The sequence below is a fragment of the Podarcis muralis genome, chromosome 10 (assembly GCF_964188315.1).
Source record: "Podarcis muralis chromosome 10, rPodMur119.hap1.1, whole genome shotgun sequence".
Taxonomy (NCBI): domain Eukaryota; kingdom Metazoa; phylum Chordata; class Lepidosauria; order Squamata; family Lacertidae; genus Podarcis; species Podarcis muralis.
The window spans coordinates 33,095,071-33,112,166 of NC_135664.1; the positions used below are offsets into that span (position 1 = coordinate 33,095,071).

At 44.1% G+C, this 17,096-nt stretch overlaps 1 protein-coding gene across 2 annotated transcripts in view; it reads right to left on the minus strand.

The window, feature by feature from the left end:
• PTPRR (protein tyrosine phosphatase receptor type R) overlaps nt 1-11,932 on the minus strand; it is a 114,846-nt gene extending 102,914 nt beyond the window's left edge. The window contains exon 1 of one of the 2 annotated variants that reach the window (XM_028746956.2): nt 11,757-11,932. In XM_028746956.2, the coding sequence (XP_028602789.1) occupies nt 11,757-11,817 (61 nt within the window). In that variant the 5' untranslated portion in view covers nt 11,818-11,932. Of the gene's footprint in view, nt 1-1,270; nt 1,349-11,756 lie in introns of those variants that run through there. The other variant, XM_028746957.2, reaches the window with a different exon arrangement.
• Between the last annotated feature and the right edge of the window lie 5,164 nt (nt 11,933-17,096).

The window sequence follows — 17,096 nt, forward strand, 5'->3', positions numbered from 1 at the left end:
CATAACTTGTATTCTTAAACTCTACACAGAAAGTGTGCACGCATCCAGCTTTGGACTATTATGGACTTGGGTTTGGAAATTCATAGATTTCAACCGACTTCAAAGAAGAGATTCTGTGCTTCATGGTGATGTTGTTCTCTATATTCCTTAAGCATCCCATGTACCTGTTTAACCATTCCAGCTACCGTTTTTAATCTTACAAGTATGAGTCGGTCACGACTGGACCTAATGGTCAGGGATCCCTTTACCCTTTACCTTTATGTGTGCACTGATGATAATCATTATCACATCACCTGTTCCACATGTGGGGAAGCTTTGGGCCTCTAGATGTTGCTGAACTACTGTTCCCATCATCCCAGGCCATTTTCCATGTTTGTTGGGGGTGGGGGTAATGGGAGTTACAGTTCAGCAATATCTACAGGGCCAAAAGTTCTGTTCACCTGGCCTACTCTTATGGTTTAAAACAGGGGCTGGAAACCTGTGACCCTCCACATGTTTCAGTTACAGATAGGTAGCCGTGTTGGTCTGCCATAGTCAAAACAAAAAAAATAATGTGTGTATCTGAAGAAGTGTGCATGCACACGAAAGCTCATACCAAGAACTAACTTAGTTGGTCTTTAAGGTCCTCCACATGTTGCTAGACTGCAACTCCCATAATCCCTGAGCATTTTTTACCATGCCTGCTGGGAGTTGGAGTCTATCAGCATTCAGAGAGCCACAGGTCTTCCACCCCTAGTTAAAAAGAGACACGGATAGAAGTAGTCATTTATTTACAGTGTTTTTATTCAGTCTTAAGAAGATCAGGGAGCCTAACCATTAAAGCAATCAATTAAAACAACAGTCATCAATAGCAAAATATACCGAGTACCGGTAAATTAAAAGCATTAAAAAAGTTGTTCTTAAAAACCACAGAAACCCAGAGCCAGGAAGGGTAAAAAAAACAAACCTATTATAATAATCACTATTAATCCTAAATAAATACAAATACATATTCAGTTGGTGCCAGAAAGATAACAAACCTGGTGCCACTCGGAGGACTGAATTCTAAAGCCTACTTAGAGTTATGTCTGCTTGCAATATTTTGCTGATAATTGAAGGCAGAGGAAGCAGTGCGAGTATAAAGAGTGTGTTCTCCCCATCTCAAACCCCATAAGTAAACGCACATATCTGATTCCATGGACAACTCTACTAAAAACTGCTTAGACAAATAGCTTGCTTTAATTATATCCCCTTTCCCAATTAAACAAACCAAAGCATAGAACATATTTACCCAAAGGATGCTTTCAAATGATGCTCAATGTCCAACTGAGTACAGAGCCATCTGGAGCTAGCATCCCTGGCATCTGTAATATCTGCTTAACAAATCCATCTCAAATGACCAGAAGGTCACATGCCAGTTGCGACAGACTCATTGCCTGCATTTCCCCTCCCCTAAATCCATTGCATCCAGAGCAAAGCTCTTCCTTGATTTTGCATATTTTAACATGCATTTAAAATATACTTTGTGAAATAATAAAATACTGCTCGCTTCACTTTTAAGCGAAAATCTGAAGTCACTGAGAATAAATCTGAAGTCACTGAGAATAAATCACCCACTCATGACCAAGGCAGCATTTTAGGGCTCAAAACCAAAAAGGGCTTATTTGAGCTTCTGACTATAGAGATGTATTTCACGATCAGCTTTTAGGTGAAGTGGAAATCTGATATTGTTGGCAATTGGATTTCTGTGGTACACTCATGTGAATTAAGAGTTGATGGATCGGTCCCTAATGTATTCACAATCCTGACTCACTCATACACAGAATATTGATTCATTTAATGTTGCGCAAAACTTGGACATTTTCCAGAAGGTGCCTTTTTTCATTGTCCCAGAGATTCCATTGAACAGAATGGATAATCTCACTTTACAAGGAATGAATTTGGGATTATTTTCATGCATCCAAGGCTGTGTCCATGTGTTAGATATTCCGGAGCGTCTGCCTTCTGCATTAACCGCACTTGTTTTTGAATATAAATTTATTTTTTGCTTGTTCTTCACATGGCATTAAGTAAAATCAATGAAGCTATCGGAAGTACCATTTACTCCTATATGTACCATCCCATTAAAGGTAAAGGTAAAGGGACCCTTGACCATTAGGTCCAGTCATGACCAACTCTGGGGTTGTGGCACTCATCTTGCTTTATTGGCCGAGGGAGCCGACATACAGCTTCCAGGTCATGTGGCCAGCATGACTAAGCCGCTTCTGGCGAACCAGAGCAGCACACGGAAATGCCATTTACCTTCCCGCCGGAGCGGTACCTATTTATCTACTTGCACTTTGATGTGCTTTCGAACTGCTAGGTTGGCAGGAGCAGGGACCGAGCAACGGGAGCTCACCCCGTTGTGGGGATTCAAACTGCCAACCTTCTGATCGGCAAATCATAGGCTTTGTGGTTTAACCCACAGCGTCACCCCCATCCCATTAGCAATGTACAAAGCTGCCTTATACTGAATCAGACCATTGGTCCATCTACTTGAGTGCTGTCCTGACTGACTGGGAGCAGCTTTCTCAAGTTTCACGTACAATGGGAAGAAATCTCCAAATATATCCCAGTTCATCACTCTTCTCAGTTGACAGATAAAGATTTCCTTAGGATGATACTAAGATCTGCAGCACACGTGGAACCCAGGCCTCCTCAATCTCAGTCTCAAATCTCTGTCTGATGGATTACAGCAGTGCTGACAGGCTATGGTCTGAAGACACATAAAGCTAGCACCTTGCTGATGCTAATCAGGTCTGGGTTTGGGTCAATGCCCTGATGGGCAACTGCTGAGGAACCTTGAGTTTCACAAGAGAACAAAGGCAGGATAGAAATGTCAGGAAATCAATCAATGTGACTTGCACCATGCAGTGCTCATTTGATTGCTTTACCATGTGCATAAAGGCAGATTTCAACGTGCCACTGCATTGGTTTCCAACAGGGGTATGGTGGCAGCATAATAAAATATAGGTATGCTTTGAAACAACAACAATTATGCAACCACTCCATCACATTTCTAAAGTGAGATTGAGTCCACTCAGCCCATATATTACCACACAAGTCCTGGATTGGTCAGAATCTTCTCTACCAATATTCTTCCATCCTACAGATTTGAAGATATTTTTCAATGTAATAACACACACACACACCTCTCAATGCAGAACCACCAAGCTATTTCACATGCACACACCCTAACTAGCTTCTGAAACAAAGCAAAAAATAACTTTGTAATATGTCTGCTGAGCGTTCTCATAGAAAAAAAGATAATCGTCTACATCCTCCTAGCATAGATTACGTCCTAATAAAATTTCAGCAGGGAACCTTCTGCAGCAGAACAAATTTAAGGGATAATGGCTGGAAAGTGTTTAAATTAATTAATGCCGTGAAGCAGAATTCTAAACACGTTTCAAAGCAGAGTCGGCTACCCTCATTCTAATATTCTTTTCATATGCATAGCAGACTGGCAATGTACATAGTGCAAGTCCTCCTTCCCCCTAAAATAATTCTGCACACGGAAATTGCATTCCCGTAGAATGTAGTTGGATCACACTGAGCAGTCCACCTCCGTGGTGACAAGCTCTTCTCTCAAGATAATACATTTTGTTCTTCTCTGCTTCAGTTTAGGCAGAGCTCTTGGAGCATGGCATGTAGGCAATATGAAGATCAGCCTTCATCAAGCAGGCGCTCTCCAGGCATTGTTGAACTACAACTCCCATCAGGCCCCAGCCAGCATGGCCAACAGTCGAGGATGGTGGGAGCTGGAGTCCTGCAACATCTGGAAGGCACCAGGATGATAAAGACTCAGGGATGGTGAACCTGCGCCTCACAAACACCTTGATGTTTTTGATCTCCTGTTATTTCTGATTATGTTCGCTGGGGCCAATAGGAATTGGAGTCCAACAACATTTGGAGGACCATAGATTCCCCAACCCTGCTTTAGTTAAACCAGAAAGGGTCAATAGAGCATATGCCAGGTACAGGCAAACTCGGCCCTCCAGATGTTTTGGGACTACAACTCCCATCATCCCTAGCTAATAGGACCAGTGGTCAGGGATGATGGGAGTTGTAGTCCCAAAACACCTGAGGGCTGAGGTTGCCTATGCATGGCATATGCTCTATTGCGTGGGGATTCCCTGGTCCTGAATGGGGTAACTGTGCCCCTGAAGGACCAGGTGTGCAGCCTGGCAGTCATTTTAGACTCATTGCTGTCCATGGAGGCACAGGTCAATTCTGTGTCTACCAGATCCATCTGGTATGCTGAGACCTTACCTACCCAAAGACAGTCTTTCCAGAGTGGTGCATGCTCTAGTTATCTCCCGCTTGGACTACTGCAATGCACTCTACATGGGGCTACCTTTGAAGGTGACTCGGAAACTACAACCAATCCAGAATGCGGCAGCTGGACTGGTGACTGGGAGTGGCCACAGAGACCACATAACACCGGTCCAAAAGAATCTTCACTGGCTCCCAGTACGTTTCTGAGCACAATTCAAATTGTTGGTGCTGACCTTGAAAGTCCTAAATGGCCTCAGCCCAGTATACCTGAAGAAGCATCACCCTCCCCCCCGGACACTGAGGTCCTTCTCTGAGGGTCTCCTGGTAGTTCCCTCCTGGAAGTTAGAAGGAACCATGCAGAGGGCCTTCTCAATAGTGGTACCCTCCCTGCGGAACGCCCTCTCTTTAGATGTCAAGGAAATAAAGACCTACACAACTTTTAGAAGACATCTGAAGGCAGCCCTGTATCAGGAAGCTTTTAATATTTGACGATTTACCATGTTTTTATACGTACTGTAAGCTGCCCAGAGTGACTGGGGAAACTCAGGAAGAGCAGGGTATAAATAATAAAATTATTATGATTATTAAAAGGTCCCAGATTCAATCCATCTATTTCCTGGTAATGCTGGAAAGACTGCTTTCTGAAAGCCAGGAGAGTAACTTTCAGTCAGTACCAACCACCCTGAGCCAGATGAACCTCTGACTTGAATCCATAAAAGGTGGTTTCCTATGTTCCAAACCTATCCGAGCCTACTTGGGTTTTTAGATCTTCAGCAGACACTTTTCTCTGTCCTGTCACCCTCACCACACATTTGGTGAGAATATGTGAGAGAGTTTTGTCGAGGGCTGCTCCCAGATTTTGAAACTCCCTTCCATGGGAGTCCAGGCTGGCCCCCTCTCTGGTTTTCTTTCACCAGCAAGCAATGACTTTTTTGTTTAGAAGGGTCTTCGGCCATTAACTGGCTGTTGTGACAAGATCCTTTAATGGTGGGTGTTGTACATTTTCTTCTCCTCTTGTGCTTTTGGATGCTTTTAGCTTGTTTTGATTCAGCGTTGGTTTTAATATGCAAAATTTCCTAACTGTTCTATGCATGTTCTTAGCTGCATCTGTTTTTTATTCTTGTTGTGATCTGCCTTGGGTCCTGCACCGATTAAAATATAGGATATAAAATAAAGTAAACTAAAACAAATCGTTGTTGGCTAGTGCTGTGCTGAAACCTGTCTCCCCAATTTCTAAAAGTTATCTTCACCTGTGAAAGAGCCTTCTGTTTTTCTACCTCACTTGCAGGTTGGGTGGAGTATTGAGCTTGCTTTATTCCTGTGAGGTCGATGTGGGTAGTGTGGGTTTTTTTCCATCCCATGAAACATTTCTTCAGGGCTCTGCAGCCTACAGAGTTGCCTGTGCTTCCTGTTCTGGGGAGGAAAAGAACTCAAGGGCGGAGTTCTCATGACGTATTCTCCTGGGTTTTGATTGACACATGGGAAGTAGGGAGGGTGGCTGCTGAGCCCCTAAGATCGGTTCACTCACTGGTTTTGCTTTTAAGGGAAGTGCTTCCTGTATTTATTTCTGTGCTGATTTCTATAAAAGCAAACCGACTAAACAACAACAACAATGCACAGCTGTCAGGCACATGGTAAGAAGGATCCTTGAACTTATGAAAAGCCAACACTAGGACAACATAGAGTTTTCAGGTAGCATGGCCATCTGCGGAAAGGTCAAAGCCCAGTCAGTGGCAGACAATCTGCTTCTCGTGCAAAAGGTCCCAGGTTCAATCCCTGTCTGAAACTCTGGAGAACTGCTGTCCGTCAGTGTCAACAATACTGAGCCAGTTGGACCAACAGCCTGGCTCCATATAAGGCAGCTTCCTCTGTTCCAAGTGTGCAGAATACTGGATTTGTAGAATGAAAGGACACTCACAAGCATCCTTTGGCCATGCCAGAGGTAAGGTAAGTCCTCAATTCCACCCATGAGACTTTTACAGAAATTTGTGGTAGAATGGCTGAAAAATTCAGGATAATTTGGGAAGAATGGCAGATGCAAGTAATTGACTATATGGAGATGGCGGAAATGACTGGCAGAATCCAAGACCAGGGAGAAGACTTGGTGGAAAAGGACTGGACGAAATTTAAAGACTACTTGCGGACACATTGCAAAATCCATGAATGTTAAAACGATGTGAGATACAAAATAATATGGCATTAGTGAATAAGTTATGAGGAGGCAATAAGGAATGTAAGAGGGATGAAAGTTTGGAAACAAGATTTATTTAAACACTTTAATAGAAAATGAGATTTGGAGTAGGAATTTGCTGAAGCTGATGATAAACAGGAACACAAGGAAGGGAGGTGAGGGGGAGCCAAGAAACTGGGTTATGAAATACAGAACTTTAAAGAGATTTCTATTCTTTTTTTTCTTCTTCTTTTTTATGTTTTGTACTGTTTTACTTTTTATGTATTTTTATGTATTTCTTAAAAAACTTTTAATAAATATCTTATAAAAAAAATAATTCAGGATAATTTGTCAGCATAGCATTATTGTTGAGAGCTTTAATGTGACCCGATAGATTTGTTTTAGAGGCTTACATAAAGATCTTCTGAATCAATCATCTCCTAGTGGTGGTGACCAAGTTCTGATGCTGAACAAAACTACCCAAAACCTTCCCCAAATCCAGTAAAGGACAGGGACAGATCTGCCCTATAGATGTGATTCATAGGCTGCAATCCAGCAGTTACCCAGCTTATGCCAATTCATTTTAATGAGCTGAATTGGACTCATAGCCTTTAAATACCATATTTTTTTTGCTCTATAAGACTCACTTTTCCCCTCCTAAAAAGTAAGGGGAAATGTGTGTGCGTCTTATGGAGCGAATGCAGGCTGCGCAGCTATCACAGAAGCCAGAACAGCAAGAGGGATTGCTACTTTCACTGCGCAGCGATCCCTCTTGCTGTTCTGGCTTCTGAGATTCAGAATATTTTTTTCTTGTTTTCCTCCTCCAAAAACTAGGTGCGTCTTGTGGTCTGGTGCGTCTTATAGAGCGAAAAATACGGTAAATACTCTAATGTAAATAAATACTCCAAGGTAGGTGTTTGGCACAGTACTTGATATATCTACCAGTTTTAGATATCATTCCTGCCTTCCTTTAGATGTCTCTTAAAAACTGTGTTATTATTTCTTTTTACCAACCAGTATTTATTTATATATTTTACTGGTGCTTTTATTGATCTTACTGTAATTTTGTATGCTATATATCTCCTTGCTGCCTTTTACTGAACCAACAAACCTATGTGGCATTCTTTTTATTAACCTGTAGGCATTGTCAGTACAAGCCATTCACTTACATAGGACATCCTCCACACCCAGTCAATGGGATAAGATGTGCTCTAAAGACGCTGTACAGCCTATATGTTTTTTAAGTCTGCTTAACTTTTTGGTGGGCGGCGCTATGGCGGGGCCTAGGGCCTTGCAGTGATCCAGCTGGTGGCAAAGATCAATGCAGGGGCAGGGGGCAGGGTCCCACCCATGGGAGGGACCCCACCAGCCAATCAGCACTGGAGGGAGGCATGGCCAAAGGAGATTTAAACCACGGCACAGGTGGGGCAGTCCTCTCGTGCCCAAAGCACAGTCATTTTGTTTCAATCAGCTTTCTTCTATTGCTGTTGCAATAAACCAAACTATATGGTTCTTGGATCTCTCCCATACAACAACAACAACAACAACAACAACAACAACAGGAATCAAACTTCTGGCCAATGGCATCCTGGAGCTCATCTAATCAAAGCCCACAAACCTATTTTCCTTCCTAACTTAGTGAACGCTAGGGATTTTTAAAATGTGTTTCTTATTGTTAACTCCACACTGAGAAAGTCTCTGCTTGTACCACAGAATGGGAGCCATACTGAGAACCAGAGATGTTTCAGCCACATCTCACAGAGGGGATATAATGAGAGACTCACAGCCACACTAAGTGCAATGCAGCTGATGGCTATAGATGGAAACCACCATGTATAATTCATAACTAGTCCGTTATTAGATGGATTTCACAATCTTGTTGGCCAGATTCCTCTTTTGCTGTATGCAAGAGATCCAGGAATCGTAGTTAGGTGTATCACAAGAGCAATATGGGGAAGCCCATCAAAATTTGTGTGCATAATTTCAAGCCATGCTCAGGGAGGTACAGTTTTAGACAGCATGCGAGGGCTCTCCGGAGTGAAAATTACTCCATTAAAAATAATAATCCTCTCACTTAGAAAACCAGAATGTCTTGGAGAAGGCTAAGCTAGAACTCTTCCCTGACACCAAGTATTTTATGTGCAAAGCTGTTGTTGTTGTTTTTAATAGAGAAGCATTATGAGTGCAGCTTAGACACAGGCTTACTTCCACCATGAGAACTAAAAGACACAGGATCATAGAACTGGAAGAGACTTCAAGGGTCATGTAGTCCAACCCTCTGCAATGCATGGGGCTTGAACCCATGACCTTGAAATTAAGAGTCTCATTCTCTACCAACTGAGCTATCCTTTGCCTTGTGGGTTGTGATCCTAAACCCATTTACTTGTGGCTTACTCCAGCTAGATGGCTTATAGGGCATGACCTTAAGCACAAGACTTCATTCTTAAGAATATTGATTCATGAAATAAGGTTCAAATGAAATAAATAGGACTGGGTTCCCATTGGAGTGGGCTGCACAGATGCAATCCTAAGCAAATCAAATGGCTCTTCAATTGTTATGCCTACACACTCAAAGTACGTAGATGTGCTTGTCCATGAGGAGGTGCGACTGCCCATTAAAACACACCTCCATGCCCATGTATTCAGCAGACCACCAAAAAGGGCAACCTATGTGCTTATAAGCAGAGCCTATCCACCTGATGTAAAGTTCCTGATGGTGGGGAGAGTCTACAGCTGAACACACACAGGCTCTCCTTTCCTATAGTCCAGGCATGTCCAACTCCCAAGAGACTGCAATCTACTCCCACTAAAAAAAAAAGTGGCAGTGATCTACCTACCTCTTCTGGATTGAGCTTCAGGGGTCTTATTCTAAATATTAGCTTCTAGTTTGATCTCCAAAGTAATTTTAGCCACTAAAATTTTATTTAAAAATAAAGGACAATAGTCAGCTAAGTTTTACTCAGAGTAGACCCACTGAAATTAATAGACTTAGTCATATGCTGTCGTTTCAATGGGTCTACTCCGAGTAAACTTTAGGTGACTACCATCCAAACATATGCAGACATGCAAGTTTAGAATGTCCCAGCCATGGCGGAAGATCAGAAAAAATGGTTTTTATCTGTGGCCACACTTAAACTCTGGAAGTATTTGCCCTGTGAGGCTCAGTTGGCGCCTTCTCTTATGCCATAGGGCAAAAACCATTTCCTTTGCTAGGCTTTAGGTTTATCTGATCCACAATTTGTATTATCTGCTGCACCAGTCTCTGTTTCCACTATATTGTAGCTCTGAAATAGTTTGCAATGTATAGTTGGTTTTAGGGTGCAACGTTGCAGTCCCCAAGAGTACATCCCAGGGGCCAGAGGTTATTGTGGAGAGAAAGGTCCACCTGTGAAGACGGAGGTCCACAGGTGGAAGCCCTCCAGGGGCAAACCATCCATATGAATGCAGAGAGCACTCAGGGTCTTAAGGGTTCTCACTGAACAGTCTTATAATATGTACTCAGATGTAAGTTTCACGGTTGTTCAGTGGAACTTACTCCCAGGTAAGTAGATACAGGCTTGCAGCCTCCATCATCCAACACTAACTAGATACAATTAGAGATTATAAAAATGTTGCATTAAACTAGCAGGAGTGAGAGAAGATACATCATTCCAGTATTAAACAGATGACTCAAAACTGCAATCCTAAAGGAGTTATTCCCATTGAATGCAACAGTATTTGCTTCTGAAAAGGCGTGTTAAACACCTGAGTTTTATGCAATACCTGAGTTTTATGCAACAAAATGTGACCACCTGGGGGAGGGATGCCCAACTCCAAATCAGTGTGAGCCTGCGATTAGTGAGGTATTGAGTCCGCAAGATTTTTCTTTCTTCAATTTTTCCAAACAAACCCCTGGGGCAACTAACATCTCCCCACCAACCCCCCCCCCCACCAAACTGTAGCCATGTAAGACCACTCAGACAAACTGGGAGTGAAGCTCCTTAGCAGATGACATCCATTTTCATTGCAGGAAGAACTTAACAGCAATGTTTGCTGAAATGAGGTGATGCTGTGGTTCTGTTAACAGAGAGTTATCTTTAAGTAATGGTCCTTCTGTTTAAAATGAGGACATTGCACTTTAAATGACGGGGGTCAGCAGCCCAAGACGATTGCGATATTCTTTGAACCATCTTTCTCTTTCGGTGCAGAAATTCAAGCATATAATAACTAATCTAAAACCGATGGCCAAGATTAAAAAGGTGTTCACGGAGCGGGGCTGTAATGCTTTAATTGCAGCGTTTCCCCGAAGGCGGCAAAGCTTTTGCTAGGTAAGCAGAGAGGGGATTTATTATCCCCGCTGTACGGCTATTGCACAAGAGAGAGCTGTCGCAGCAGGATTTCACCTTTCCTAAAATGCTACTTCCACATCCCAGCACGCATTTAAAGCGCAGCCTCCATCATGCTACAGTAATGACTTGTGCGATTTCCCCTGCAAACAAACAAAAAACGTGCACAGGCATAAACCTCTAGTCCTTCGATCTCTCGTTACCTGGAAGGGCAGCAGCTGAGCGTTTGCAATGCCGTGTTGTTTTGAATTACCGTATTTCTTATTAACAGAGCTCAGAACAGCGGGGACCGTATGATTGCAAGATGTAGAATTGTCTGGCCCGGTTCCCCGCTGCTTCGCATTTCTAGGTATTTCGGCTTGTCGCTGACCCTGGTGCTGAAACCCGAAAACATGCACTGTACACAGACGGACAGAGGCGCCCACACCAGACAACACCGACAGAAAACAGCCCCACCCGCTCCCCCCAAACTGCTCCTGTCTGGGCAGAAAACAGGCACTTTTCCCGAACAAAAGAGGGACCTTCAGCTTTCGAGAGAAGCAGCTCCGGGCTGCTGGGGGAGAGCGCGAGGCGAATGTAGCCCAGATTACGGCGGGGCTAAAACACGTCGCCGGAGCTGCAAACCAGATGGTCTGCTTCTGCTAAAGCGAACAAGCTATTGCTCCAAATCCACCCCTTGGAACGCGCAAAAGCAAATGACCCACAAAAACGCGCAGATGAACAGCGGGGAGGATCCAACGCCTCTTTGCTCGTTTTTCAGCCCCAAAAGCCTTCCTGGGACGCCAGTAAAGGATGGTGGCCCCGCACCCAAGGAGGGGGACCACCCAACAGGTGGTTTAATGGCCCCGATTCTCCCTCCCTCTCTCCCTCTCAACGTGCCCGGGCGCTCAACCCTCCTAGCCCAAGCCTCGGCTGCTCTGCACGCCATTCTAGCACGGCCAGATTGGGTCCTCTTGCGTGTTTACCTGCAGCCTGGAGCTGGAGCAAGAGGCACGCCACGGGCAGGCAAGCTGCTGTCGTCCACATGGTGCGCGCCTGCGGCTGGGAGAGCGCCGATCTCCGCCTCGCTCGCTCTGGCCGCGCTCGGGGTTCTGCTTCCCATCAGGTTTTCCTCCTTCCTGGTTAATGAGCACGCTGGGGGAAACGGCGCGTGCGCAGCTGCGGCGAGCCGAGCGACGGCCCCTTGGCCGGCCGAGCCGGCTGCCGGCGGAAGGGGCTGCCCGGAGGGGCGCTTGGATGATGGCAGGCAGGCATCCAAGTGGACTGGCTCGGGGAGCTGGGAGGAGAGGGGGCATCCCTGGGTCTGGAAAGGCCATTGAGGACGGGGAAGAAGGAGCAATGGAAGAGCCTAGAGACCAGCTCTCTCAGTCAGCTGCCACAGCTGAAGGGACCACGAGGGTCATCCAGCCCAACCCCCTGCAATGTGAAGGGATCTTATGGGACTCAAACCCACGACCTTGAGATTTAGAGCCTCATGCTTACCCACTGAGCTAATCCCCCACCCCTTATTTTCACCCATCCACCCACTTTGCATACTGTGATACATAGACAGTTGGGTTCACTCTCTACAGTTGCCCAAGCAGTGACCACCATATTTTCCCACTCTGCCTCCAACTCCATAAAAACTGTTCCAGCCAGCTGAGCCAGCCCTACCAGGAGGCAAAGTGAGAGGGCCATGTTGCAGCCACCTCAGACAGTTGAATTTGCGTGCCATGAAAGTTCAGCATATTACTACTTTACATGTAATATTATATAAAGGGGGAGAGAGGCATGTGTGGGATTTTTCTGCTTCAGTCTGTCTGTCAGTCAGGTGCATTTGTTAGAAACCACTGGCTGCTGCAGAAATGAAGCACAGTGGTACCTCGGGTTACCTACGCTTCAGGTTACATATACTTCAGGTTACAGACTCTGCTAACCCAGAAATATTACCTCAGGTTAAGAACTTTGCTTCAGGATTAGAACAGAAATCGTGCAGCAGCGGCGCGATGGCAGCGGGAGGCCCATTAGCTAAAGTGGTGCTTCAGGTTAAGAACAGTTTCAGGTTAAGAACGGACCTCCGGAACGAATTAAGTACTTAACCCGAAGTACCACTGTATGGTACATTTTAGCAGAGGTGGTCATCAGCACATGGCTCCCCATGTGGTAAAATTATATTTTGTCTGAGCTGTTGGGCTGCTAAGGCAAACATAGCAACCTTATGTGTCATGCATTTATTCCCATCCATGAACAAATAACAGATTTCCCCATATAATTCAAAAAGGAAATGCTGGAGAATTTCTGACTGAATTTGACTGAGTGTGCCAACATCAGAAGTTGTGGTTAAAGTGTTGTACTAGGAGCTGGGAGATCGGGGTTCATAGCCATGTTAAGTCTGGGAGCTCACTGGGTGACATTTGGGGCCAGTTGTTAATATCTCAGCCTAACCTACCTCTCAAGGTTTTTGTGAAGATTAAATTTGGGGGTTGAGGAACATGTATGCCATCAGGAGCTCCTGGGAGGAAAAGTGGCATATAAATGGAGTCATCAGCATCATCAGCATCATTTTCACCTTGACTTGGAGGGAGGGAATGTGTGCTATTTCCACAGTCAATCCATATCAGATGTGTTTTAAGGGTCACATGTGAGTGCACACATACACACAAAGTTGTTAGAGACATTCATAATAGCACATGCTCACTGATGGCAGGGAAGGGCTACTGCAAGACTTGCCACAGGTCCATCAGGTCCAGCACCTTTCTAGTTGCAACTGGCTTTTACATCTCACCTGTGTTGCCATCTCTTGTGCCAATTCCCACGCCTTCCCCAGCCAAAAAACAACAACCACCACTCTGACCTGGGAAAAGAAGAGGCAATTACAGACAGCAGAGTCAGTCGTCGCTTTCAGAAAGCCCCACAATTCCTTCCCTCATCTATAAATGACACGCAGAGCATCCTTTCCAAGATTCGAAGACTACTGTGAAAGAAATTGCTTGTTGCTTCAAAAAGAGAGAGAGAGAGAGAGAAAAGAGAAGAGAGAAGAGAAGAAGAACTTTGTTCCTCTTCTTCAAAAAAAGAAATCAGAGCAGCTGACAACATAAAATAAAATCCAATTTGCAACAATAAAACCATAGCTTCAAAGGATAAAAACAAAAACATTTATTTATTTATTTATTTATTTATTTATTTATTTGACACATTTCTAGTCTGCACTTTTAACACACGGTGTTAAATCCAGGTAAAATACAAAGCTAAAAAATCTTTTTCATGAAAACAATGGAGCAGCAGATGGGGGGGGGAGGGGAGATGACGATGACGACAATTTTAATGCAAAACCAGAAAAGGATACAAACAACAACTGACCTAAAAATGTTGAATGTCGGGGGTAGCTGGGTCAGGAAGTAAGGTACCCCACAGGGCTGGCATCCCGATTGAAAAAGTCCTGCTATGTATTTTGTCCACAAGATAGCAGCCATCTATAAGGAAATGTGCAACATTTACAGCCAAGAAAAGGCCTTGTGGGGCTTTGTTTGGAAGGGAGTAGTCTGATGATATCTCCTCCTCAAATCCCAAAGTAGAAAGTTGTTGGTTATTATTTATTATTTAGAGACCTTCAAAGTCCTCAGATCAACCACACTGCTCAGTATATGAATCTTGCGACTACAGAGCCTTTGAGATATGTCTATCCACTTTTTGCTTAAATACCTCTGGTGGAGAAGTTCCTTATAATGCTGGGCCCAAAACCTTGCCATTTCCACCCATTTGTTCTAGATTTGCCCTCTAAAGCAAGTCTAAAGAGAGCAGGTCTGCTTAATCTTCTACGTGGCAGCACTTCAGACCCTTGAAGACACGCCTCATGCCTCCCCTTAATTTCTCTCCTCCAAGATAAACATACGCAGGACTTCTCAACCATTCTTCATGAGACTTGGGCCTCATCTGCACTATATATTTAAAGTGGTATCATACCACTTTAAACCATCGTGGCTTCCTGCAAAGAATCCTGGGAAGTGTGGTTGTTAATGGCGCTGAGAGATGTTAGAATACCCCTGTTCCCCTCACAGAGCTACAGTTTCCAGGGGGGTTAACAATCATTCCCTCTTCCCAAGGATGGGGAACCTGTGACCTTCTATATGTTGTTGGAATTCATTAGTATGACTGGTAGTCAGGGCTGATGAGAGCCCAACAACAATAGGGGGAGCTACAAGTTGCTTGTCCCATATTTACTCTACGTGGCAACACCCTCCAAGGTCTCAGGGAGAGGTTTTTCCTCACTGCACAATATTTGATGCTTTTTACTAGCCTTGGATCTTCTGCATTCAAGGCATGAGGTATGACCCCTTACCTATTTAAAATATCAGTAACTGAGAAGGATAATCATCCTTTTTAATGTTAAATATCTGATAAGAGCAGCATCTTAAAGAGCAGGTTTTATTAATGCTAGTCAATGCACCATATTTTTAAAAAAGAATATTTTCCTCAGTTATGTTCAACTCCTCTTCCTCCCCTCCATAATTTGAAACCTATTCGCTTACTGCAGTGGTTTTTTTTTAAAAAAAAAACTTATGTCAAGATAAGCAGAAGCAGACGAGATAATTTCAAACTGGATTTGCAAGCTGTTGTCTGAGAATCACTTTGCAATGGTCTGTGGGAACCTGCCTGGTTAAATTTGTGCCCACTCAGTTCCTTGTTCGCCTCAGTTAAGTAACGTTCAAAGCTGTGTGACATACATTCATTATGACTTTTTCATATGTTCAACCACAGAGTTAACATTTGGTTGCCCATGGGAAAGAAAGTGGGCCACATACCAAAGGGCTGTCTACATTGTCGTAAAATGCACTTAATGTATGTATCTACATAATAAAGGACACCTGACATATGGTTTACAAATAAAGGATAGAAGTGCTGAATCTCTCCTGGAATCCACACCACAGACTTAAAGCTGGTTTAACAATTCTTTCCCTATAGCAAAGGTAGAGCTAGAGATCTCAGCATATTACATATTACATGGTGGTCAGAACTGTCTGATGGTTGTGCCCATACAATTGTCTGCCCCCAAAGTAAGGAAGTCACAAGTGATGCGATTTATTAGACTTGTATATTGCTTTATACAAAAAAGTCTCAACACTAGAAGAAGAAGAAGAAGAAGAAGAAGAAGAAGAAGAAGAAGAAGAGGAGGAGGAGGAGGAGGAGGAGGAGGACCTTGGATTTGATACCCCGCTTTATCACTACCTGAAGGAGTCTCAAAGCGGCTAACATGCTCCTTTCCCTTCCTCCCCCACAACAAACACTCTGTGAGGTAAGTGGGGCTGAGAGACTTCAGAGAAGTGTGACTGGCCCAAGGTCACCCAGCAGCTGTATGTGGAGGAGCGGAGACGCGAACCCGGTAGATTACGAGTCTACCTATCTTAACCACTACACCACACTGGGTCTATAGAATACAATGGAAAAAATATTAAATGGCACAATGGTGGTACAATAACAATTGTGGAAAATGCACGCAACATAGTGACCTGGCTCACTTGTCATACTGAGCCAAACCATGGTTTAGTGTAAACCAGGTTCCTGCAGAGGAGCTCACAGCTGCTTTGCTCCCTCCCTCCCTCCTTTTTGCTACCACACTAAGCTAAGCCCAAGTTAGGCTCAACATCTCATCTGACCCTTGGCTCATGGTTAAGCTCTCTCTAGATGTGCATTGAGCTGTCACCAAGGCCTGCTCTTGATTTACCATGTGTGGTTAGTCTGGGAGAGACTTAGATCACAAGCCCAGATTTGGACAACATGCTAAACCAATCCTTGGCTCGACTCAGTGTGGTGCAACAGCACAAAGGGCCTGGGAGCAGCGAGGCTTCTTTCCAAGAGATGCCCACTCATATGTTCACGCTAAACCATGGTTTGATTTCGTGTGCCATGCGAACCAAGCCACTGTTGCAGCAATATCATGAGAGCTCCCCACATGTGCAGGGGGATAAAAACTGCCACTGAAATGATAGTGAAGTTGGTTCCACACATGCCTTGCTGAGAAGTGTGTTCCAACAAGGGAAGTGGGTGGGATCTCAATCTTGTGAGATTTCAATTAGTAACTGAGAAGGATTGGAAGACTTAAAGAGGAGTTTCTCCTCTCCAGTATTGCTGCTGATCTCCTTGCCTCATGTGCCTTTATTGTCCTATTAGCTGTGGTGCTTTATCACCAGGGATATTACTTTCCCACAGTATCAAACCTGAGAAACTCGTGGGTTGGATTATGGTGGGTTAGTGTCTTTACTGCATCGCAGGAGTAAACTCCATATCTGATGTGTCTGGTTTCCCTAGCAACCGAGCATATTAAGTTG